At 38.0% G+C, this 24426-nt stretch overlaps 1 protein-coding gene and 1 pseudogene across 4 annotated transcripts in view; both read left to right on the top strand.

The window, feature by feature from the left end:
- Cep85l (centrosomal protein 85-like) overlaps positions 1–24426 on the top strand; it is a 106443-nt gene that overhangs the window by 70851 nt on the left and 11166 nt on the right. For all 4 annotated transcript variants that reach the window (XM_017313744.2, XM_017313743.2, XM_006512494.4 and 1 more), the window contains 5 exons: positions 7352–7531; positions 10828–10980; positions 12665–12819; positions 16658–16775; positions 17219–17269. In XM_017313744.2, the coding sequence (XP_017169233.1) occupies positions 7352–7531; positions 10828–10980; positions 12665–12819; positions 16658–16775; positions 17219–17269 (657 nt within the window). The remainder of the gene's footprint in view (positions 1–7351; positions 7532–10827; positions 10981–12664; positions 12820–16657; positions 16776–17218; positions 17270–24426) is intronic.
- On the top strand, positions 8842–10066 carry Gm17823 (predicted gene, 17823; annotated as a pseudogene).

Below are 24426 nucleotides of genomic sequence, written 5' to 3'. Positions count from 1 at the left end.
GGCAGTGCCATCTTCAGTAGTTTTTCTTCTTTTCATACTAGCCTTTGCTCACCAGTTTTAGCTTTGTAGTGTCTGAGGTAGACCAGTTCTCCCACTCTCTAAAACCCTATTTGTAAACTCTGGGGTAGTTAATGCCACACATGGAAGGTGTCTCCCAAATGCATTGTAAGTCAGGAAGCAAACACAGCACTGTGATGTATATAGGCAGCCCTGACTGTGTACTTTCATAACCCACTCAGCATTAAATATTGCTTGCCACAAGGATTTGGCTATGGATGCCATTATAATCTTTTATACTTCAGTTTCTTGGTCTATGCCACTGAACTTTATGATTATGGATAGCTCTAGAGGTTGATGCACCCACTGACCTCAGATTCAGTACTGTAGACCTCAAGGTTCCAGGGTGCTGAGGTCACTGACTTGATGTTAAGGATAGGGCTACATTGCTCTATACCTGTTACTGCCTGACTCCCTTGCTACTTCCACTTTCAGACTTGTCCTTGTCTGGTCCTTTCTTCTTCATTGTTAACATAGCTGCCTCTAAGCTTGGGGCTCTCATATTGGCTTCTGTCTCCCTTAATTACAACTGTCTGTTCTTAGTTCACAAATCCCCAGAGTAGCTCATTTTAAATAACATTTTCTCTGTCAAAATGGCACCTGGACACCCCTCCAAGCCACATGTAATGACAAAATGGAACTTCTCCCCACTGCTGACCCATCCTGAAAAAAAAAATCATTCTCACTAAAACCCTCAAGTGGATTTGCAGTTTGCAGGAGGTGTGCACTGTCTTGTGACTGGGTCTACTCATCTTTTTCCATATTGGCTGCCTGGCTTACCCTCTGGATGAGGCTTCTCACTCATGTTGCCCTTCTGTTTCCCCCAATTCATGTCTGTCCTATTACTCAGTTTGTGACTTTCCAGCTATACTCTCTTTGTTTGGAATCGCCTTACCCTGACTCTTCTGAACTGTCTCACATGGAAGCAAGTTCTACTTTGCCACCATTGGATGCTGCATAAACCACACTCCAGAGACTTTCCAGTTGACAAAATAATGAACTCTAAAAATCTGGTAGCCCCAAGATTAAGAACACTTGATACTCTTGCAGAAGACCAGGTTCAGTTCCAAATACCCACTTGGTAGTTCACAAGTGTCTGAAATACAAGTTTCAGGGGATCTGATGCTCTCTTCTGGTTTCTGTGAGCACTGTATGCATGTGGAACACTTACATACATGGAAACAAAACACTCATATATAAAAAATACACTGATGATCACTCTAATCGTTATTTTGTTTTGTAAATCCCCTTTCTTTCATTTCTTTATTTTTTTACTATGAAGTTTCCTTAATTTTACGGAATATTTTATAAATGAGTTTCACCTTTATAGGCGAGCCTGTTTAACATTCAGTATCCCAAGCACAGTGTTAAACTCTCGAGGTCCAAAAACGATAGCTTCAGAATTCATGGTTCTTAAAATAGAACATGTCTATCTACTCCTTCCTGATATAATTTTTGTTTTCAACTGAAATTAGTTACACCACTTTCCCCTCTCCCTTTCCCCTCCATCCCCTTAGTATCCTTATGCAAAGCCTTTCCATATTCTCCATTCTAAAATCGATAATGTCTATTGCTTTGACAGTATTTATTATATGAATACATATGTATTTGTATACACACACACACACACATATATATATATACATATATATATGTATATACATATATGTATATATATGTATATATAATAAAACCTGGGGAGTCTGTTTAGTTTCAAGGCTTACCACTCTTCATTAGACATCCAATAGGGTACTCATCTCTGTGAGAGGCTAATTATCCTTCTCCCAGCAGGTAGTAGTTGCCCTGTAGTTCTTGTCTAGGGATGGAAACCCATGAAAACTTTCTCCTTCCGTGTTAACAAGCCCATTGGTGTTGCCATCGTTTGGATGTTGTTAACACAGCCGTTTCTAGGAGAGATTGTTTCACTGCAGATTTCCTGATATCTTCGCTGTTAAAATTTTTCTGCCTCCTTCTTCTGCAATGTTCCCTGAGCTACACATGTAGGAACTGTAATGCAAATGTATCCACCAGGGATAAGCGCCACATGATCTGTGCAAAGGACTATGACCAAGGAATAGAATTATGAATAAGCCTAGCTTGCCTGTATAATCCAGTGGAAAGACAGACATAGGGTTTGTGCTGTCTTAAACTTATATGGCCACTTTCTTCAATTATTTCTCTCTCTTTAAGAGGATTTTTTTCCTCCTTAAAACTCATTTGCATCTTTTTCTATATACATTTAGTAACTGCCTTTTTTTTTTTTCAAAAGAAAAATCTGTTGATCTTTTTATTGAGATTAAAAAGTGACAAATGAACATTTTTGGGAGATAATGTGGTTTTGATTGTGGAATTATTTTTGTTATTTTATTCGTAGATGTCAAAATTCATTTTAAGCAAATTTTTTCTTCATGTGTTATTTGTAAAAAATTAAACCAATTAGACATTGAAATCAGAAAATACTAAAAACCAAGTAGCTCTAAGACTTATACAAGGTACAGACATTAACATAGTGATCTAGCTTCCTTTTTTAAACTTTGATTCCACGTAGATCATAATATTTTATTACCGTGTAATCTACTTTGGTTTCAATTGCAAAGCAGCAGGTCCCTGTGGGATAATCCTGAGATTGATAGTATAGCAATATGAATATATTGTGCTAAATAACTAGTGTAATTTGCTTTGAAAACAGTATTTTTAGTAGAACCATTCAACATTTCATTATAACTTCATTCTGAATAAATGTTGTTCTGGTATTATACAATCATTTCACTAATTGTATTAACAAAAGCATGGCTTTGTTTTGTTTTGCTTTATTCTGTTTTGTTTTAAGGTATCTGAACAGTGTTTGAGGCCAGTAGATGGCTCTCTAAGCGAGCTTATTACAGATTTCTTTTGTGCTTTTCCCTTGTCCTGTATGATCTAGACTCATGCCCCCAGGTCAGATGATCCGGATTCTCTATCACTTTCCTCTCCTACGTTCTTTGTTGTTGTTGTTATGGTTTAGTTTCTGTTTGAGTATTACTAATTACTTATTTAATGAACTTCTTTACTAATATATTAAAGAACTCCAAGTTTCTTTTATATGTGAGTTCTGATCCTGTTCCATTTCACTGAGTTTATGAAGTTTCCTGGGCATGGAGGAGCTCTATGGGATCTAGAGTTATGTTCCTTCTTTCATATCTGGCATTAGTCATTTCTGTCACCTTTAATTGCTTTCTCCTGGCCTACCTTAAGAATTACTGATTTGAATTTTCTCTATCTTATTTTTAATTTCATTGATTTTTTTTTTTTTTGCTCTACTTTTCCTTTTTTACTTTGGATTTAACTTTCTCTAATTTTTCTAGTTCACTATAATTGGAGATTTAGTTGATTAATTTTACATCTTTCTTATTTATATTCTTGGTATAAATTTCCTTGAGCACCACTTTATCACACAGTTTATTTATTTCACAAATTCTCAGTTATACTTTAGCTGAGACTTTTTATATTTCCCTCTAGAGTTCCTCTTTAAGTCATATATTATTTATTACTGCTTTATTTTGGGATGTCTCAAGTGTGTGTGTGTGTCTGATTTCTAGTGTAACTTACCTGTGTTCAGATAGCATGTATTTTCATGAGTTTTCAGCTTTTGGGATGTGATTTATGAACCAGAATGTTGATTTCCTGGTAACTGTTTCAAAGGAACTTGAGAAGTGTGTGGTGCAGGAATGAGTAATTTATGTATGTCAGTCATCTGGCTGTTTGATGCGAGCAACTGTGTCTTCATTGCCATTCTGCCTTCTGTGGCTTGCCATCCCTGACGAGCCTGAAAGCCTCCAGTGACTATAGTGGATTTATACTGACTATAGTATTTCTTCTTGCCATTCTGTCACCATCCCTCACTCCACCCCAGGTATTTTGGTACACTTTTATGCTAAAGACTGTTTTGTATTATTAGATAAGGGCTTCTCATATAAGACACATTGATGCATTCTGGCAATCTTTGCCTTTAAGTTGGTGCATTTAAATCAAGGATGTTTATAGTGATTGTGGGTCTGATTGATTTAATAAGTTATCATGTGTGTAAATATTTTCTATCGTGTTACTCTGTTTTGTTGTAACACAGTTTTTCTCTTCTGTCATTTTAATTAAACATTTTATATGAATATTTTCATCTTATTTTAATAGTTTTTTTTAATGTTTGCCCTAGACCCTGCATACACATTTGTAACTGATCTTAAGTCCAGTTTCAATAGCCCTGATAATAAGAGTGTTATATATGTTATTTAGTAAATAATGACAGCTATATTCCCGGGCCTTGCTTTAGCACTCTTGTTCTTTTGTCTCTTTGTCTAGTTAGCCTTACTTGATGAAGCCTAGAGTCATCTGAGAGGAAAGTCTTGATTGAGTTGCCTAGCTCAGATTGCTTTGTGGCCATGCCTGTGCAGTGTTGTCTTGCTTATTAAAGTAGAATATTATGAACTGCACCATCCCTAGGTAGATGGTCTCGAACTATGAATGAAATCTAGCTAAGCATGACCCTTATACTGAGCCAGAGAGACTGCCAGCAAGCAGTTTCCTGCCTCAGTTTCCTGTCTTGGGTTCCTGCCTTGATTTCCCTTAATGATGGATTCTGACCTGGAAGCATTAGGCAAACACTTTTCAATTTGCTTTTGGTTAGAGTGGCTTATCTAGCAACAAAGTGAAACTAGGACCCTTCTTTGCTTTCCTGCCACCAAAACTAGGTACAAGCCTAAACGTAGAGAATATATAGATTTATAAAACCAAAAAAAAATCAATTTATTTACCTAAAACTATTTCTGTGTTGTTATTTTTTAGAAATTGAGATTCAACTCAGTATTGGGGGTTCTATTGTAATGTCCCCAAATATTTTCAGTTTTCCTTTTTATTTCTGTCTTGTAACCTATCACACTCTGTGTGTTCTGTCTTTGCTTTAATATTTGTTCCAGGATATTCTTCTTTGTTCTTGGAAGATGTCTTAGGGTTTTTATTGCTGTGCTAAAACACCATGGCCCAAAGTACTTTAAGAGGAAAGAGTCAGGGCAGGAACTCAAGACAGGAACCTTGAGACAAGAACTGAAGCAGAAGCCTTGAAGTAGGCTCCTGGGTTGCTCAGTTTGCTTGCTTGCTTTCTTCCTTCCTTCCTTCCTTCCTTCCTTCCTTCCTTCCTTCCTTCCTTCCTTCCTTCCTTCCTTCCTTCCTTCCTTTCTTTCTTTCTTTCTTTCTTTCTTTCTTTCTTTCTTTCTTTCTTTCTTTCTTTCTTTCTTTCTTTCTTTCTTTCAAATTATTTATTTACATTCCAGTCATTGACCGCCATCCCTGGGTCTCATCTCCTACCAATTTGTGGATATTAGCCAAAAAGTATAGAATACCTAGGATATAGCCGATAGACTGTAAGAAATGTAACAAGTAGAAAGGCCCACGTGAAGATGCTTCAGTCCCACTTAGAAGGGGGAAGGAGGCAGAGGGAAAGAGGGATCTGGATGGAAGCAGGGAAAAGGGGAACAGGATCAGATATGGGGGAGCAGGAGAGAAGCCCAGAGGGCCAAGAGAATGAATGGTGATAAGCAGCCTGGGGTTGGGGGTGAGGTGGATGGTGGCAGGAAGGGGGATCCTCTAAAGAGTACCAGAGACCCAGGAAGTAAGACACTCTCAGGACTCATTAGAGGTGACCTTAGCCAAAATGCCCAAGCTGGGGAGAGGGAACTCAAAGAGTCAGTTTGCTTTCTTACTTTCCCCCATGACCACCTACCTGCACATGAATGCCAATACCCACAGTAAGCTAGACCCCTTCAGTCAATCATTAATCAAGACAATCCCTGCAGGCTTGTCTATGGGTTAGTTTTATGGAGTTATTTTCTCAATTAAGATGCCCTATTCCCAAAAATATGTAGGTCTGTGTAAAGTTCACACACACACATACACACACACACACACACACACACACACACACACACACACACACAAACCAAAACAAACAAAAAAAATCAACACAGCAGAATTCACCTATTTTTAAAGAAATGTCTCAAAAGCCACTACCCCAGTAAAGCACAGTTATTCATTTTCCAAATGTCTCTTCATTTCCCTCTTGCTCAGTGCTTCCTCTGTACTTGATGTGGCCTTTATTTATCCACCTTGTTATATTGGTTCCTGTGCTTTAGTTGTCTAAGGCTTCTCCTTTAAAATTTGAATTCATAAAGGCTAATGCCAGAGTATGCAACATTGAAATATTCCTGCTCACAATTTGAATGGATGCCTGTCTTTTAGCCAAACCATAATGCCTTAAGACCTTGTTCAAAGTCACTTCTATATACTACCTTTCCCTAGCTACCATCTAGCAACAATCTTAGGATTTAGTCTTAATTGTGTTTTCTGAACCCTTTTCTGTAACTGTATTAGCTTTAAAATCTTCACCTACCAGAATATGCTTTGTAAATATATGTTGAATTAATAGCAGATTCTTTGTTAATTTAATACTCTACTTGATTCATCTGAAAGAATGCATATATTTTTCTGTCCATCCCTTCCAGATGTTAACACCAAGAGGTTCACCTTTTGCTATAGAAGAGTTTGCATCAAACCTTTTAAAATGAAAGAAACCGTATTGACCTTTTTTTTTTTCATTCTATGATTATGTTTTGAGCTCTAGTATGGTGCCAGGCATGATTTTAGACAAGTGTATAATCATTACCCTACTATGGACAAAAACCCTGACTTTATGAATCTTAGTTATTGAGCCAGTCTATTAAGGCTTATTGAGTTTAAGTAGTTGAAATGATTACTTATGAAGAAAATATTCATGCATTTTTTTTTGGAGACAGAGTCTTAACTACATAACTTGATAGATTTGATCTCCTACCCCTCTTTCTTTTGTTTTCAATATTGGAATTATAAGAATTTACCACCACACCCCACTTTTCCTTTGTGTTTAATTACCTCCTTAATAGTTTCACTTCTAGATGATGAAGGTGTGTAATACATTATTTCCGTTTTTGAGTATGCTTTTAAGCCAAATAGTAGCTGCCTTTTATTAAATTTTTGCTGTGTGCTAGAAGCTTGCATAGTTTTTGTTCAATAAACATTGCAAAATGGCCTTATTATTTGTATTTCATAGATGAGTAAACCAAGATTTAGAGGTACTGAAGTCCTTTAATCATGGTCTGTATCTAGGAAGCAGAGGGCTGGGGTCTAACATGAGCCCAGGCTGTTTTTAAAGCTTAACAGTGTTTATTGCACGGTAACCCTTTTCTACTTTGAAAACTGAAGACTTATCTACTGTTTTTCTTCCCAATAGCCTCAATACGAGAGCAGTTCAGGCCAGAGTCTATTTACAGAGCAGCCATTGTCCCATCCCCACCAAGAAGAACTTGAGCAAAAGCTAGCATCTACTGAGAAAGAAGTTTTGCAGCTCAATGAGTTTCTCAAACAACGAATAAGCCAATTTAGTGAAGAGAAGAAGAAATTAGAGGAGAAGGTGAGTATTTTGTGAACAATTGTGGTGAATCAATTGCTTTCTTCAAAACCTGTTCCAGGTTTTCTCTCAGGTTATACATTATAATAAAATACTATATGCGTCAACTTTCAAGAAACATGTGCTGGTGGCACAGATTTAAGCATCTAGTTGAGGAACAAAGTCTATTGTGTCTTTCTAACTAGTCCTGAAACTTTCTAAAAACCAATTGCCCCTACCAACAACTCTTCCCTTTCCTTATAGTAAATTCTTGTTTCTTGGTCTTACTGACTATAAAGTATAGGGAAATGAAATGAAGCCTATTTTTCGGAAGGACATTGCCTCAAGTTATTACGTTGAAGCCCCTTATTATGACTTAGTAGATTTTATGTGATTTATATGTGGTTTTGTGTATTTATAAAAGATCTGTGATCCACAAATGAGAGAAAATACTCAGTATTTATCTTTATGCATCTGGCTTATTTTACTTAATGGAATATCTCCATTTGTATTCATGTTCCTTCAAATGACATAACCCCAATCCTTATGGTTGAATTAGAGTTCATTATACACACACACACACACACACACACACACACACACACACCAGCAAGAGAGAGACAGAGATGTCTGTGATGAGTATGCATGTATGTATTAAAACATAGCATTGCCTTCTTCCATTCATCTGCTAATGGACACCTAGGATGATCCTTTAGGTCGTTTATTATGAATAATGCTGTAATAATCATGGCCTTGCAGGTATTGTGTTGTGTTGACTTAAGAGTTCTTCGGGTATATGCTCAGGAGCAGCATTGGCAGGGTTGTATTATAATTTCATTTTTGGTTTTTATGAGTCACTTCTATACCGATGTTCATAACGTCTGGGCTAAGTTACATTTCCTCCCCTTCTCCTTCATCCCCTCAGTGTATTTCTTCTCTTTTCTTTATGAGAGCTGTTCTGAGCAGGTGAGGTCTAAGCTCAATGTGGTTTTCATTACATATCCCTTATGTGCTAAGGGTGGTGAACCTATTGTTTTCATATATTTATTATCCCTTTATACTTCATCTTTGGAAATAGCCCATTCATTTCATTCGCCTGTTTATTGACTGGTTGTTTGTTTTCAACTGGTCTTACTTGTGAAAGTGTTTTGTGAATGTGAGATGTACAATTTAAAGTCAGTAGAATCAAATGAGAACATAAAATCTGAAGTTAAACCTGGGTTTACTGGGAATGCCAACTCTTGTGCTATAGTAGGTGTTAACTTTACATAATATGCAACACTAGGTGACCTCAGTGGTGAGACATCTTTATATTAGAGTTTAAGAAGGAAATGTGGGGGTTAGCACGCACTGGCTACTGCCTCAGCTGTGCGCGGTTCGCCATGTCGGGGGTCCCCGGTAAAGCGCCAGAGGATGGAGTCCGCCTTGGACCAGCTCAAGCAGTTCACCACCGATGTGGCCGACAAGGGTGATTTTAATGCCATCGATGAATACAAGCCCCAAGATGCCACCACCAACCCATCCCTGATCCTGCTGCAGCCCAGATGCCTGCCTACCTAGAGCTGGTAGAGGAGGCCGTTGCCTACGGCAAGAAGCTGGGTGGGCCTCAAGAGGAGCAGATTAAAAATGCCATTGACAAACTTTTTGCGCTGTTTGGAGCAGAAATATTAAAGAAGATTCCAGGCCGTGTATCCACAGAAGTTGATGCAAGGCTTTCCTTTGATAAGGATGCCATGGTTTCCCGAGCCAGGCGCCTCATTAAGCTTTACAAAGAAGCGGGGATCGGCAAGGACAGAATTCTCATCAAGTTATCATCAACCTGGGAGGGGATTCAGGCTGGAAAGGAGCTGGAGGAGCAGCATGGCATCCACTGCAACATGACACTGCTTTTCTCCTTCGCCCAGGCTGTGGCCTGTGCTGAAGTGGGCATGACGCTCATCTCTCCCTTTGTGGGGCGCATCCTTGATGTGGCAAACACAGACAAGAAATCCTATGAACCCCAGGAGGACCCTGGGGTCAAGAGTGTCACCAAAATTTACTACTACAAGAAGTTTGGCTATAAGACCATTGTCATGGGCGCCTCCTTCTGCAACACCGGTGAGATTAAACCACTGGCGGGCTGTGACTTCCTCACCATCTCCCCGAAGCTCCTGAGGGAGCTGCTCAAGGAGAACAGCAAGCTGGCGCCTGCGCTCTCCGTCAAGGTGGCCCAGACCAGTGACTCGGAGAAGATACATTTGGACGAGAAGGCCTTCCGTTGGCTGTACAACGAGGACCAAATGGCTGTGGAGAAGCTCTTCGATGGCATCCGCAAATTTGCTGCTGATGCCGTAAGGTTGGAGCAGATGTTCACGGAACGAATGTTCAGCGCTGAGAGTTGGAAGTAGTGCAACACCCGCGGCTGGACACCAGACCTGCACTGCCTTTGAGTTGGGTCCTAATTGCACATGGCCTGTGATGAATGAATCTTGCTTTTTTTAGTGATCGGAGACGGGATGGATCATAGGATTCTGATTTTATGTGAAATTTTGTCTAATTCATTAAAGCAGTCGCTTTTCCAAAAAAAAAAAAAAAAAAAAGAAAAAGAAAAGAAAAGAAAAGAAATGTGGTGCAAACTCACTTATGCTCACTTATGATACAATATAAAAATTGTATATATATACAATGTATAATATACAAATTGCTTGAAGTATGTAAGTTGGCTCACTTAGCTCCTTATTGCTTTTTTTGCAGGTTTTTAGTAACAAAATAACTGATGCATTTTGTTTTCTTAGTTCATAAACAGTATTTTAATATTGTTTTGAAAGATTATAAATTAGAATCTGTCCTCTAGAGATGAATATTTGCATTGATGTCGTAAAAATATTTATAGATTTGTTTCTATGCTTTTAGGGGGTACCCAATAACATTTTAACATACAGACTGATAATTAAATATTTTTAACACAATTTGAACTTAGTGCAGTTTAAAATGAGCATAATATTTTTAAGTCATAAAGAGATAAATAGCCTCACCCATATTTATATATTTATAAACAATAAAAATTATATTATTACTGTCACCTGTCTTAGTACAATTTTTAAAATGCCATCTATAAAAGCAAACAAATATCCTTCAAATTCTTTATTTCTGATATTTAAAAGTTTTGAGAAGAAAAAGAATCTTAGACTGGATTAAGGCAGATCTTAATGCAATTGATGATCTTTACTGTAACCTGAGACACATTGATAAATGATAAATTCACTGATACCCAAGAATGAAACATTGATTTTGTAATTTTTAGTAACTCAAAACAACTGAGGATTCATGTTTTTCTTTAGTTGAAAACCAGAGATAGATACATCAGCAGCCTGAAAAAGAAATGCCAGAAGGAATCTGAGCAAAACAAAGAGAAGCAGAGGAGAATTGAGACCTTGGAAAAGTACCTGGCAGACCTTCCAACTCTAGATGACGTACAGAGTCAGAGTCTACAGGTAGTGTGGCCAAACATGCACCTTTGAAATGCTCGAAAAATGTTTTAGAAATGGGGTTACTTAGAAATTGCAAACTGTCCCAAGACATGATTCGAAAACTGTTCATAGAAAAATAAATAGATCCTTCTTTTGTTTTTAATATATGATTACCTTTGTAATAATCCTATGTGGTAACTGTTTTAAGGTTCCCTTTTTAAACTTTATTTTTTATTTATTGTGTGCATCTGTGATGTGTGTGGAGGTCAAATGGCAACTTTGTGGAGTTGGTTCTGTTCCACCTTTTCTGGTTCCAGGCATCAGACTCAGTTGTCTGGCCTGTGTTGCAAAGCACCTTTGTCTGTGGAGCCATCTTTTTGGTCTCTAACATTTTATTTTTAAAAGGTAGTAGTTTCTAAACTAGCTGTTAACTCTACTGCATATCCACATTCACTCTAGTTTTGGTTTTCTCCAGTGTTCTCTGAAGGTTTTTCAAGAGTTTTGAATAGCTTTATAGATTTTTTTTCATTGTTCTTAATCTTACTGTAATTTACTATACCCGGATATATAGTGTGTGTTCCCTCCTTTGGCTTCTATTTTCTTTTCTTGTTAACTCATTAAAAGCCTCTTCCCTATTCTGGTGAAGACTTTTGAGACATAAATTCATTCCATTCGAGGTCCTTTGAAGCCATGGATTTCTACCCTTGGCACAGACAACATCTGAGGAGCAGACGCTGTTCTGTGTGGTGTGCCTTGTGCACTGTGGGATGTGTGCACTGTGGGATGTCTACTTGTAATCAGTCCCTCTGACCTCTGCCTCCTGGAGGACCACAGTGCTGCTACTTTCCTCTAAAGCAAACGACAGTGGACATTTGTCCATTTCTTGTGGGGTAAAAATCATCCACTGCTGAGAATTATTTATATATTTTTAGGATGTATATAGACAGATTCTTCATTTTATTTGAGTTTATAAATTATAAAAGTAAGAGAGATTATATAAAAGGAGGCACTTAAGGGCCATAGATTACTTGATCAGGAAGAGGCCACAGTAAATAAACAAAGCATGTTTTCACAATAGTCAGAAAATGGAACCAATGAGGTGCCTACACATGGATGAATAGATGCACATTAGATAGTAATACATAGAGTAGAATACTATAGGGTCTTAAAAAGGAGGGACTATAACACATTTTTCGGCATGAATAAACCTGGAGAACCTTTTATAATAAAATAAGTATAGTAAAATAAGCCAGCCGTGAGTAGGCAACATTGGATGATTATATTACATGAGAGGCAAAGGCAGTCAACCTTCCGAGACACAGAAAGTAGTAGAGTGGATGCCATGGAGAGGGGTGAACAGTGATGGATAAGAAATGTAATAGGTACAGGGATATTTGGTTAGTTCTAGAATTGTCAAAATAACAATCTGAATGGACTTAATACTGAAGAGTTATACATGCAGACATGGTGATGTTATGATGATAAATTTTATATTTTTTTTACATTTGACCACACTTTATAAAAATAAAGTTTCAAACTTTATGAACTTTTTTATGTTATAGAAAGTATTTATGGTCTTCTTCTTCATTTTCCCACTCTTCCCACATATTCACATAAATCTGTTTAACCTGGAGAATAAAAGAAATTTTAATGGCAGTATTTTTAGTACTGCATGCAGCATACATAAACGATAAACATGTTTCCTTAGCTTCAAGTTCTTGAAGAAAAAAACAAGAATTTGCAAGAGACTTTGATAGACACAGAGAAGCAGCTTGAGGAGATTAAGAAGCAATGTCAAGATAAAGAAGTGCAGCTACTGTGTCAGAAGAAGAAGGAAAAGGAGCTGGTAACTTCTGTTCAGAGGTGAGGAGGCCGTCCCTGCTCGGGTCTTTATGATGCCGCTGTTACCACAGTATGTGCCGCTTCAGCGGTCCTATGATTGTTAGCGTGCTTTCCTTGGACATGTGCTCCAGGTTTCACTGAAACCCATTGGTTCAGCCTTCATTTGGTATTTTGAAGCACTGTACCAGCATCTTGCCAAAAATTTTAGGTGAAAATAGCAAAAGAATGAACAAACAAGGTCAGGTCCACAAGTGTGGGTTGAAAACACCGCCACACGCCCGTGAGCACCCTTGTTCCCCTCAGAGAGGGCTAAACCTGTGAGCACCCACCTTCCCCTCAGAGAGAGCTAAAGGGGTTACCCAGTGAGGAGCGTTTGTGTCTCCCCAAGATATGCTCAAACTTGGAAATTTTTATTATAAATCTAGAGAACTGTTACATGCATGCATTTGTATTCTTTTTTTTATAACCTTATACCTTATTGTTATTAGCCATGAGTAGATCTAACTGCCTTGAAGAGTCAAATAACAAAACAGCAAAAAGCTAAGTGCAAGAAATCCAGTCTTCCTAAATTGGAGGATTAGTATGTTCATGATAATACTGTTTACTCTTGTTTTTAAAATCTGAAATATGTTTGGTTTTACTATTTTCTCTTAGATTTCAGTACTGTAAACTTAATTTGTTCTTGATGTCAGTTTCCAAAACTGTCACAGTTATGAGTTTACATTTTTATTCTCACATTTTTTTCTTTCTTGTACTTCAATTTTTTTTATGAATTCGTTTTATACCAACTTTTTAGTCTGAAGAAAACTTCTTGATCTTCACTAGTTCACACTTTTTATGTTTGTTTATAAAAAATAATAACAGGGTATGAGTTCTGTTTGTAGGCCACTGTGACCAAGGAAACTTAAAGCTGTGGCACCTGAAGCCATCATAGCAACCCTGGAAGATAACTGAATGCCATTTGTCCTGCTGTTTGCTTTTGTGTCATTTTCCGTTCCCTTTTGTAGAACACTGAGCCACATATACTTCATTTGTGAAGATTAGTACAATGTATTCCAGAAAACATTTTCCATTTTAAGCTCTATCTTGAGGCTGACAGATAATATCTAAGAAAATTCCTCTTGACTTTAAAGTTTATTTTTAACTCTTCAGTATATTTATATTGACAGTGGCATCACTTAATGTTGAAAGGAAGAAATAGTATTGAAGATTCCTTGGCTCAGATAGTTCCTGTATTTCAAAGGATATTTCAGATATCTATGTGACTATGAATTATATTATTACATTTTTATATAATGCTTTTAAGTTTTTTGCTTTTTAATTAAGAAATTGATAAATTAAAAAAAAAAGCTTTTCATTTAGCCGGACAGTGGTGGCGCATGCCTTTAATCCCAGCACTTGGTAGGCAGAGGCAGGAGGATTTCTGAGTTCGAGGCCAGCCAGGTCTACAGAGTGAGTTCCAGAAAAACCAGGGGAATACAGAGAAACCCTGTCTCAAAAAACAAACAAACAAACAAACAAACAACAACAACAACACCCCAGAAATGAAAGTTTAAATAATTGTGATGTTCTAGACCTTTCCTGCTTTGGGAAGTGGCCTTGCTATATAATTCAAACATGCATGTAGGAAAGGAAACTTGGTGGTCTGCAACAATGCAGAAGTTCCCTCCTTCTTGTTGGCTCTTTTTTAAACTTGAAGATTTCATATGTGCATGTGGGTGTATGTGTGTATGACAGCCAGACATCAACTTCTGGTATCATTCCTCTGGATCTATCCCCCTTGGTGTTTGAGATAGGATCTCTCAGTGGTCAGAAAGTTGCCTAGTGAGCTAGGCTAAATAGCCTTGAACCTCCAGTATCAGCCTGTTTCTATTGTAAAAAATGTTCTTTCTCTCTCTTTAAAACAAACAAGTTACACAAAACCAACACACACACACACACACAGAGAGAGAGAGAGAGAGAGAGAGAGAGAGAGAGAGAGAGAGAGAGAGAGAGAGAGAGAGGAGAGAGAGAGAGAAGAGAGGGAAGAGAGAAAAACAAGCAACAGATCAACAAGATTAAGAAAAAAAAAGGCCCAAACAAAGCAAAATGAGACAAACGGTCTAAATGAACACCATTGAGTTTGTTTTGTGTTAGCTGGCTACTCCTGGGCATGGTGTCTGCTCTTAAGTGTGGCTGATATACCCAGTGGGACAGCATTGGAGGAAACTGATTTAATTTTAATTAAAAGAGCTTCCTTTTGTTGCATCGTTTGTCATAATAGCATGGCAAACCTAAGTAAGATAAGCTGGCATGGCGGAGCCACATTCTTCTTCTTTTTTTCTTTTAGTTAGATATTTTCTTTATTATATTTCAAATGTTATCCCCTTTCCTAGTTTCCCCTCCAAAAATCCCCTGTCCTCTCTCCCCTCCCACTGCTCCCCGACCCACCTACTCCCATTTCCTGGCCCAGGCATTCCCTTATCCTGGGGCATAGAACCTTCACAGGACCAAGGGCCTCTCCTCCCATTGATGACCGACTAGGCCATCCTCAGCTATATATGCAGCTAGAGCCATGGGTCACTCTGTGTATTTTCTTTGATTGGTGGTTTAGTCCCAGGGAGCTCTAGGGGTACTGGTTAGTTCATATTGTTGTTTCTCCTAGGGGGCTGCAAACCCCTTCAGCTCCTTGGATATTTTCTCTAGTTCCTTCATTGGGGACCCTGTGCTCTGTCTAATGGATGACTGTGAGCATTCACTTCTATATTAGTCAGACTCTGACAGAGCCTCTCAGGAGACAGCTATATCAGGCTCCTGTCAGTAAGCTCTTGTTGGCACCTGCAATAGTGTCTGGGTTTGGTGGTTGTTTATGGGGTGGATCCCCAGGTGGGGCATTTTCTGGATGGTCATTCCTTCAGTCTCTCCTCCAAACTTTTTCTCTGTAACTCCTTCCAGGGGTATTTTGTTCCCCCTTCTAAGAAGGAATGAAGTATCCACACTTTGGTCTTCCTTCTTCTTGAGTTTCATGTGTTTGGAAAATTGTATCTTGGGTACTCTGAGCTTCTGGGCTAATATTCACTTATCAGTGAGTGCATATGATGTGTGTTCTTTTGTGACTGGGTTACCTCACTCAGGATAATATCCTCCAGATACATCCATTTGTCTAAGAATTTCATAAATTCATTGTTTTTAATAGCTGAGTACTCCATTGTGTAAATGTAACACATTTTCTGTATCCATTCCTCTGTTGAGGAATATCTGGGTCCTTTCCAGCTTCTGGCTATTATAAATAAGGCTGCTATGAACATAGTGGAGCATGTGTCCTTATTACAAGTTGGGACATCTTCTGGGTATATGCCCCGGATTCGTATTGCTGGATCCTCTGGTAGAACTATGTCCAATTTTCTGAGGAATGGCCAAACTGATTTTCAGAGTGGTTGTATCAGCTTGCAGTCCCACCAGCAAAGGAGAAGTGTTCCTCTTTTTTGGAGCCACATTCTTATTAATGAAGGGAAAATAATTCTGCTGGTTTAGCAACAACAGTCCCTACAACCAGACTTTGGCCATGCCCAGAGTAAAGATGAGGATCTTAATCTCCCTATCCTAGCCATCTTGGTCAAGAGATACTCTACTGGTGCAGTGTTTAAAGTAGTGCTCATCTAGGGAAGAGGTTAGAGCACACAGTTGAACTTTGTAAGATAGACTTCAGTGGGACATAGGGATGCTCTGACTTAGGTTCACCATTTCTAAAACAATGACCAGTCTCTGTCTAATTATGGGCTCATCTTATATCTGTAAAACATATAGCTATTTGTATATTTTCTATACATCTAATTGTTTGATTAAAATTATTCATGAATTTGATTTTTCTAAACAACAGCTTACAACAAAAAGTAGAAAAATGCCTTGAAGATGGAATCCGCCTTCCCATGTTAGATGCCAAACAGCTTCAGAGTGAAAATGATAATCTGAGAGAGCAGAATGCAACAGCCAGCAAGGTCAGTAGCCACTGAGAACAGCCAGCACGTCTGTACTGTGGGCTGGGTGTGTGAATCTTAGGATTTTCTGTGTGGTTTATAATTTTAGTGATATTCAATAGCTTATAAAATATTTAGCTTGCTTTGATTTTGAAAAGAGATACAAACTTAGTAAATTATAAATTATTTAGACTTAAAAGCCCACACAACAGGAGATATTTTCCTCTAAGTTATTTAGAATCTGTCTCAAAGGAAAGTGTCATTAAAAACTACAAGAAAATGTTTGCAGTTTGCTTATCGGTGATCAAAGTCATTTTACAACTGAAAGGATATTTCACTGAGAATGCTTCTGTAAAATAAAGACATTTATAACTAAACTTTTAATTTTCTCTAGAATTTTCTGCCATATTAATGCTTTTTTAAAGTAATGGGAACGATTCAGTCTAATTTATTTATTGTTTTAGATAATAGAGAGCCAGCAGGATGAAATTAACAGAATGATTTTAGAAATTCAGGTAAGGAATATCTTTTACATATTTTAATGTATCTTAATGTATCTCCATGTTAATTTACTCTTACTGACTGTATCACCTAAAAGTATTAAAGAATATATCTATATGAAAATATAATATTAATGTTACCTCAGATAAAGTTATAAATTATTTAATATTAATCTGAGCAGAATTCACAGTGCATATATGAAATTGTGACAGAACAGAGTTTACTAATAAGAGAAAATTCTACTTAGTAAAGCAGTTCTCCAACGGGAGAATGAGATTGTTCTCTACTTTGCTGTTCCCTCTCTTTAACTGACTGTAGTCTGTCTCAGGTGCTGAGAACACATGTCATTCAGGTTGCCAGAGACCTAATCATAAGAGACAATGGAATATTGTTAGTCTACTTACCATTTAAATTTTCTATACTAGCTCCATCTGGAAACATTTACAATTCAATTCTACTCATTTTATGTTCTTTTTTTTTTTTTAGATTTTTTTCATTAATTTATTTGATTATATGCTTGATTATACATCCAGGCCAGGGCGTCCCTTCACACAGCCTCCTCTTCCTTTCTCCTCTGAGAAAGGGGAGGACCCACCCTGGCATATCAAGTAACTGTAGGACTAGGTATTTCTTCTCCCACTGAGGTTCAGACAAGGTAGTCCAGTGAGGGGAACAGGATCCACAGGCAGGCAAGAGAGTCAGGTACAGCCCCTGCTCCAGTTGCTGGACTCCTCCATGAAGACTAAGCTATACACTTGCTACCTATGTGCATGTGATGGTGGGGTCCATCCCATGTTTTCTCTTTGGTTGGTGCCTCAGTCTCTGAGAACCCCCAAGGGGTCCAGGTCAGTTGACACTTTTGGTTATCTTGAGGAGTCTCCCTATACCTTCCAGGTTCCTCAATCTTTTCCCCAAATCTTCTACAACCCCCCTGAGCTCCATCTAATGTTTGGCTGTGCATCTCTCTATCTGTTTCAGTCAGTGGCTGTGTAGCAACTCTCACAGGACAGTTATAGTAGGCTCCTTCCTGTAAACATAACAGAGTATCATTAATAATGTTCTTTTTACTACATCAGATTTTCTTCAGAATTCTGTAGTGTTCTCCCCAGTTTCCCACTGATACTTCCTAATATTGAGATCTCTAACGTCACTGTCTCTGCTTCCCTGTTGCCATCATATTAGAGTACCTATAGTGCTAGTTATGGACTGGTCAGTTACAGAAAGGATGTACTGTCTATTGTTGAATCCATCTAAGTATGATGTCCCCACATTCTGTTTTTATAGCTCGTCTCTCTAAGTAACCTGAGCATGCATACCATGCCTGTACATGTATGCATGATGTCTTAGTAAATTTGAGTGATTGCAGTCTTCCTAAAGAGCCTGTGCCCATCTATCAAATATGTCCTCAGCTGCGAAGATTCCCCAGAGCATTATTTAACACTGGGTGGAACTATACTCCCAGGCATTTAAGTAGAATAGACAGTACTCCTTTTAGTTTCTCTCCAATGACACTGTTACTCTTTGTGTATCAGTAAATGATGACATGCTATATGTTTATATCTTTACGGTTTACTGAGTTTCTTAAAGAAGGTACCTCATCTGGAGGATTAGAAATTCCCAAAACTCTAGACACATAATGCACACTCTAAATATTTGGAAGCTAATAGGTCTTTAATTCTTTTATTCATTTGCCAGATACTTATCTGTATGCCAGCCCCTATCTATCTGTCTGTCTGTCTGTCTGTCTGTCTGTCTATCTATCTATCTATCTATGAATGATGGACAGAGTTCTTGAATTTTGTTTGTAAGCAAAGCAAGTCTCAAGTCAGTCTAATGGGGTGGGTTGGAAAACTGGAAACTAAGCATCAAGTTGTATTATTTGTTCTACTGGAAAAGTACTAATTTAAAACATAAGTAGGGACAAAATCCAACACCCATTCATGATAAAAGTCTTGGAAAGATCAGGAATTCGAGGCCCATACCTAAACATGATAAAAGCAATATACAGCAAACCAGTAGCTAACATCAAAGTAAATGGTGAGCAGATTGAAGCAATCCCACTAAAATCAGGGACTAGACAAGGCTGCCCACTTTCTCCCTATCTATGCAACATAGTACTTGAAGTGCTAGCCAGAGCAATTCGACAACAAATGGAGATCAAGGGGATACAAATTGGAAAGGAAGAAGTCAAAATATCACTTTTTGCAGATGATATGATAGTATATATAATTGACCCTAAAAATTCCACCAGAGACTCCTAAACCTGATAAACAGCTTCGGTGAAGTAGCTGGATATAAAATTAACTCAAACAAGTCAATGGCCTTTCTGTACACAAAGGATAAACAGGCTGAGAAAGAAATTAGGGAAACAACACCCTTCACAATAGTCACAAATAATATTAAATACCTTGGCATGACTCTAAGGAAGTGAAAGATCTGTATGATAAGAACTTCAAGTCTCTGAAGAAAAAAAATTAAACAAGATCTCAGAAGATGGAAAGATCTCCCATGCTCATGGATTGGCAGGATCAACATTGTAAAAATGGCTATCTTGCCAAAAGTTATCTACAGATTCAATGCAATCCCCATCAAAATTCCAATTCAATTCTTCAACGAATTAGAAAGGGCAATTTACAAATTCATCTGGAATAACAAAAAATCTAGGATAGCAAAAACTTTTCTCAAGGATAAAAGAACCTAAGCGGAATCACCATGCCGGACCTAAAGCTGTATTACAGAGCAATTGTGATAAAACTACATGGTACTGGTACAGCGACAGACAAGTAGACCAAGGAATAGAATTGAAGACCCAGAAATGAACCCACACACCTATGGTCACTTGATCTTTGACAAGGGAGCTAAAACCATCCAGTGGAAAAAAGACAGCATCTTCAACAAATGGTGCTGGCACAACTGGTGGTTATCATGTAGAAGAATGCGAATTTTCCATTCCTATCTCCTTGTACTAAGGTCAAATCTAAGTGGATCAAGGAACTCCACATAAAACCAGAGACAGTGAAACTTATAGAGGAGAAAGTGGGGAAAAGTCTCAAAGATATGGGCACAGGGGGAAAATTCCTGAATAGAACAGCAATGGCTTGTGCTGTAAGATTGAGGATTGACAAATGGGACCTCATGAAACTGCAAATCTTCTGCAAGGCAAAAGACACTGTCAATAAGACAAAAAGGCCACCAACAGATTGGGAAAGGATCTTTACCAAAGCTAAATCAGATAGGGGACTAATATCCAATATATATAAAGAACTCAAGAGGGTGGACTCCGGAAAATCAAATAACCCCCTTAAAAGATGGGGCTCAGAGCTAAACAAAGAATTCTCACTTGAGGAATACTGAATGGCTGAGAAGCACCTGAAAAAATGTTCAACATCCTTAATCATCAGGGAAATGCAAATCAAAGCAACCCTGAGATTCCACCTCACACTAGTCAGAATGGCTAAGATCAAATATTCAGGTGACAGCAGATGCTGGCGAGGATGTGAAGAAAGAGGAATACTCCTCCATTGTTGGTGGGATTGCAAGCTTGTACAACCACTCTGGAAATCAGTTCCTCAGAAAATTGGACATAGTACTACTGGAGGATCCCTCAATACCTCTCCTGGGCATATATCCAGAAGATGTTCCAACTGGTAAGAAGGACACATGCTCCACTATGTTCATAGCAGTCTTGTTTATAATAGCCAGAAGCTGGAAACAACCCATATGTCCCTCAAGAGGAATGGATACAGAAAATGTTGTACATTTACACAATGGAGTACTACTCAGCTATTAAAAAGAGTGAATTTATGAAATTCCTATGCAAATGGATGGACCTGGAGGGCATCATCCTGAGTGAGGTAACCCAATCACAAAAGAACTCACATTATATGTACTCACTGATAAGTGGATTTTAGGCCAGATACTTAGAATACACAAGATACAAGATATAATTTGCAAAACACATGAAACTCAAGAAGAATGAAAACCAAATGTGGACACTTTGCCCCTTCATAGAATTGGGAACAAAACACCCATGGAAGGAGTCACAGAGACAAAGTTCGGAGCTGAGACAAAAGGATGGACCATCTAGAGACTGCCATACCTGGGGATCCATCCCATAATCAGCTTCCAAACCCTGACACCATTGCATACACTAGCAAGATTTTGCTGAAAGGACCCAGATATAGCTGTCTCTTGTGAGGCTGTTCTGGGGCCTGGCAAACACAGAAGTGAATGTTCACAGTCAGCTATTGGATGGAACACAGGGTCCCCAATGGAGGAGCTAGAGAAAGTACCCAAGGAACTAAATGGGTCTGCAACCCTATAGTTGGAACAACAATATGAACTAACCAGTACCCCTGGAGCTCGTGTCTCTAGCTGCATATGTATCAGAAGATGGCCTAGTTGGCCATCATTGGGAAGAGAGGCCCCTTGGTCTTGCAAACTTTATATGCCTCAGTACAGGGGAACCCCAGGGCCAAGAAGTGGGAGTGGGTGGGTAGGGGAGTTGGGGGGGGGGTATGGGAGCCTTTTGGGATAGCATTGGAAATGTAAATGAAGAAAATACATAATTAAAAAAAAAGCCAGTGGTGGTGCACGCCTTTAATCCCAGTGCTCGGGAGGCAGAGGCAGGAGGAATTCTGAGTTCAAGGCTAGCCTGGTCTACAAAGTGAGTGCCAGGACAGCCAGGGTTACACAGAGAAACCCTGTCTCAAAAAACCAAATAAATAAATGAGTAAATGAATAAATAAATAAATAAGGGCTACACAGAGAAACCCTGTCTCAAAAAACCAAATGAACAAATAAAATAAAATAAAATAACCATAAGTAGGATAGAGGGCGGTAACAAAGAGGGCTTCACGTGAAAGAATGGTCTTGACATTGTTGTAAAGGAGGTAAAATTTGAGCAGAAATTTTAAGGAAGATAGCCAGAGGGAAGTGTGTGTGCATGCACATGTACTTGTGTGTGTTCATGTAGTACTAGTATTTTTTTCTTTCAAATGGCTTTTTTCCATCTGGGTTTAAAGATTATGTAGAGTCTATTGGCTAAAAGCATATGGTTTTCCTTCATTTGTGTTATTTGTGTAATTTTAGACTCTTGTTTAGAGTACATGCAGTTACCATAAAAATGCTTATAATAAATCCCAATAGGTTTTTAACTTAATAGACTCTTAAGACTATTAAGTCTGGGATGTAAGAAAAATTTTGAAATTTAAAACCTATCTCAGTGCTTTAATTTTACTAACCCTTGACATAGCTAATGAAGCACAAACAGATTGGTATTCTACATTTCACAACAGCCAAATATTTATTTCAATTAATGGGTTATTCATTTATACATAGTAGGGAGCCACTATTTGAAGCAAATACATTTTTCCTTCTTTTTCTTCTTCTGAATTCTTTTTTAATATTTAGTTTTATTCATAATTCATTTTTATACCTATATTCCATTCCCCATCCCTCCCTACCCACCCTCCAACTGCTCCACATTTCAGCCCTCCCTCCCACCCTACCCCATCTCCACATGGATGCTCGCACCTCCCACCCCACCTGAGCTCTAAACTCCTTGGGGCCTCCAGCCTTTTGAGGGTTAGGTACATCATCTCTGAATGAACACAGAACCGGAAGTCCTCTACTATATGTGTGTTATGGGTCTCATATCATCTGGTGTATGCTGTCTGTTTGGTGGTCCAGTGTTTGAAAGATATCAGGGGTCCAGATTAATTGAGACTGCTGGTCCTCCTACAGGGTCGCCCTTCTCCTCAGCTTCTTTCAGCCTTCCCTAATTCAACAACAGGGGTCAGCTGCTTCTGTCCATTACAAAGATAGTTTTAAAATCACAAGATTTCAAAAATATTTTGAAACTTCTTTGTGAAATAACATATATTATTCATTCTTGATAGAACAAATTAACTGAAATGTCTATCAAATTTTCTAGGTTGTTTGCATAAAAAATAAGTAATAATTTGTTATTACGAATTCATACATGAAAATAAATGTACTGTGCATCTGCATTTATAAACACTGGTAAATATTACAAAAGCTTTTGTGGACATTATGTACAATGCCAGAAGAACTCTCTTCTGTTCAGTTGGGTGATTGAAAAGGAAGTAAATATGATGTTGGGTAGTATGTAAAGTGGGCTTGACAATCCAATTGTGTTCTTTCATATAGTAACACCATAACACAACTAACTCACCTTCAACTCTTATATGTACACGTTTTCCTACAATGTAGAATAAAGTGATTGCTGTTTTAGGAGATGAATTCTTGTCCAGCAGCTTTAGCACTGTTGGTAGACTATTACCAGGAAGCAGACAGAAGTGTGTCTGTGAGCCCACTCCCAAGGGATGTCCAGAATAACATGTGAGCTTGATATTACTTCTCACATTCAGTTTTCCTTCTTGTGACATGATTGCCACATACTTTCAAGTTCTCCAGATAGAAAGGCAACCTATTTTGCAACTGTCTTAATTTCAGTCATATGTGGAAACACATTAGTCAGTATGTAGTTGTCAGTCATAGTCAGCATGATGCTGAGTTGATCAAAGTGCAAAACACTAAGCTTTTAGGGGATTGCATTACAGAATTGTGAAGAGAATCTCATTGGGTTCAGTTTTATTGTTAAAATGTGAGCTTAAAGTATTTATATATGCTAATTTTCTCTATAATTCTAATAAAGCCACATATCAAGAAAATTTCATTGGAATTCTGGATTATAGATAAATAATCTTGTCAGGCTAGGAAGCATAAATCTTCAGGTAGGTAATAAATCTCCATACATCATTCAGTCAAATGAAGTTACAAAGAAATTGCAGTGTCAAAATATATTCAGAGAGCTTTCTTTTGGTATTGTAGTGCATCTGAGGGGATTTAAAACAAGTTCCTATAAGAAAAGATTTCATTTGTTTTTACCTAACTTTTAAGTCATTAGCCTTTCAGCATTTTATCAAATGACATTTAAAAACAGTAAGTTAAATAGCTGCCCTATAGAAAACTACTTCACACTCAGACTTGTGTTAGCCTCTGACTGTCTCATCACATGCAGAGACAATAGCTATGGTCACATTCACAGTGGATGTATGCTATTTGGCTAGTCAGCATACTGAAGCATTTTTAGTTAAGAATAAATATTTGCAGAAAAAAATGACTTATCTTCCCCGGTCATAAGCTT

The sequence above is a fragment of the Mus musculus genome, chromosome 10, assembly GCF_000001635.26.
Source record: "Mus musculus strain C57BL/6J chromosome 10, GRCm38.p6 C57BL/6J".
In the NCBI taxonomy this organism is placed as follows: Eukaryota; Metazoa; Chordata; class Mammalia; order Rodentia; family Muridae; genus Mus; species Mus musculus.
The sequence above is the reverse complement of the archived record's forward strand: the minus strand, read 5'-3'. Positions and strand labels throughout refer to the sequence as shown.